Consider the following 1,575-nt stretch of genomic DNA (forward strand, 5'->3'; position numbering starts at 1 on the left):
CACTATAGATGACGTCGTCATCATGACGATACTGTGGACGTTCAACCCAACTTTGCGGCCGAGAAAATTTTGATATCGCAGGATGAGAAAATTCACCATAGAAATGACGTTCTACGTCGCTATTGGTCGGACAAGAGCTTCTCCAACCTGCTCACCAAGTCGCAGGGCAGGACGATAATGACTACTGACTTCTTGTCGGAGATTTACGGGTTCGTCAAGTACAACGCATGTGATCCCCTTGTACTAGGGGAAAAGACAGGCTCAGTAGTCGATGTCCCTACCGATGGGTATTACAATAGTAAGCGCTGTCAAGTTTATTTTCAAGAGTGTAGCGAGGCCGTTGAAGGGCTCACAGCTTCTGATGGTCAAAGGCTTCTTTCTAACTGATCGGAGTCCGATCCATTGCAAGTTTGCTGGAGACGCCCTTAATGCCCGAACGATGAATGTCAAGCCTGGTGGAAGGCAAGTTGCCTTAGGCAACCCAAGATGCGTGATATTTGGTTCTTATCGAACGAAAGTAGAAAGGCGCAGAGCATGGTATTCCCTGCTATCCGTCCAGTGTATCGCGGCCTCCCTAAGGGTCTACGGGAGGCTTGTAGAGAGAGATTTGGAGCAGAGGCCATCTCCGGGAAGCGACATGAGGATCTGGTGGGGCTGTTGTCGGCTTGCGAAGATTTCAAGAACCAGGCGACTATCCTTGAAGATCAGGCCGCAGAGAGGGGACGTAGTGATATTTGGCGTCAGGTTTCATCCGGAGCTGGCGGCGCCAGTTCCAAAGAGGGTCTCCAATACTTTAGGATTATCGAAAAGATCCAAAGACAGAGTGGAGGGAGCCCAAGATGCTGAAGACCTTACAATCGAGTTGATTTGCAAGCACTTCAGTCGTGCTGATCCGAAGTCTTCGGATCAGCACGCGAGTATCTCGCACTCTATCGAGAAGGAAAATCACTGAATGAGATTGAGAAGCGGAAGCACAGAGGCGCAGCTCCGGGCCTTCGGTTGTCCCCCACCCGGTCACGCAAGGGAAAATATCCGAGAAATCGTTTAGGCTGATCTTTTCTTTTCAGCAACGCTTCTTATACTTCCTAAGCTTTTGGTTGGGTCAATTCAAATTCAACTTTCCAGATTCTGGTAGTCGTAGGATGCTGGAAGTTTCGCCTAGTACCACCACATCGGTGAATTTCACCAAATTCACAAATTTTTACAAATTTTTCAAAAATGGGAGGAAAAAATTTGTTTCCGTGAATTTCGTTTGTGATTTATTTTAACAATATAAGTGTTAGGAAAGCCTATATACAAAAGTTCAGCTCATTTTGAGCTTCGGGTAAAAAGTTATGCCGGTGACATGAAACGGACTCTATAGATTGCGCGTACTGTACACCTTCAGAGAACAGCGTTCAACCAGCGGCATGCGAATCTGATCCACTCCCAAAGCAATTCAACCCGAACACTTAGCCCTTCAGGCACCACGGTTGGTGGTACCTGCAGGGCTAAGGCAAACAAGTGATATAAAAAGAGAAATAACTGAGGAGATCTTAGTAATGGCGTAGGTTGCGAAGTGACACGATGAAAGCC

The 1,575-nt window shown here is 47.2% G+C and overlaps 1 protein-coding gene across 1 annotated transcript; it reads left to right on the forward strand.

Annotated features, from left to right (window-relative positions):
• Positions 1-534: 534 nt before the first annotated feature.
• Pmar_PMAR003857 (hypothetical protein) lies at positions 535-952 on the forward strand (the record flags this gene model as incomplete). Its single annotated transcript, XM_002765907.1, has 2 exons — positions 535-724; positions 798-952. The coding sequence occupies 2 exons, from the start codon at positions 535-537 to the stop codon at positions 950-952; spliced, it is 345 nt and encodes a 114-aa protein (XP_002765953.1).
• Between the last annotated feature and the right edge of the window lie 623 nt (positions 953-1,575).

The sequence above is a fragment of the Perkinsus marinus genome (genome assembly GCF_000006405.1).
Source record: "Perkinsus marinus ATCC 50983 genomic scaffold scf_1104296974300, whole genome shotgun sequence".
Taxonomy (NCBI): domain Eukaryota; phylum Perkinsozoa; order Perkinsida; family Perkinsidae; genus Perkinsus; species Perkinsus marinus.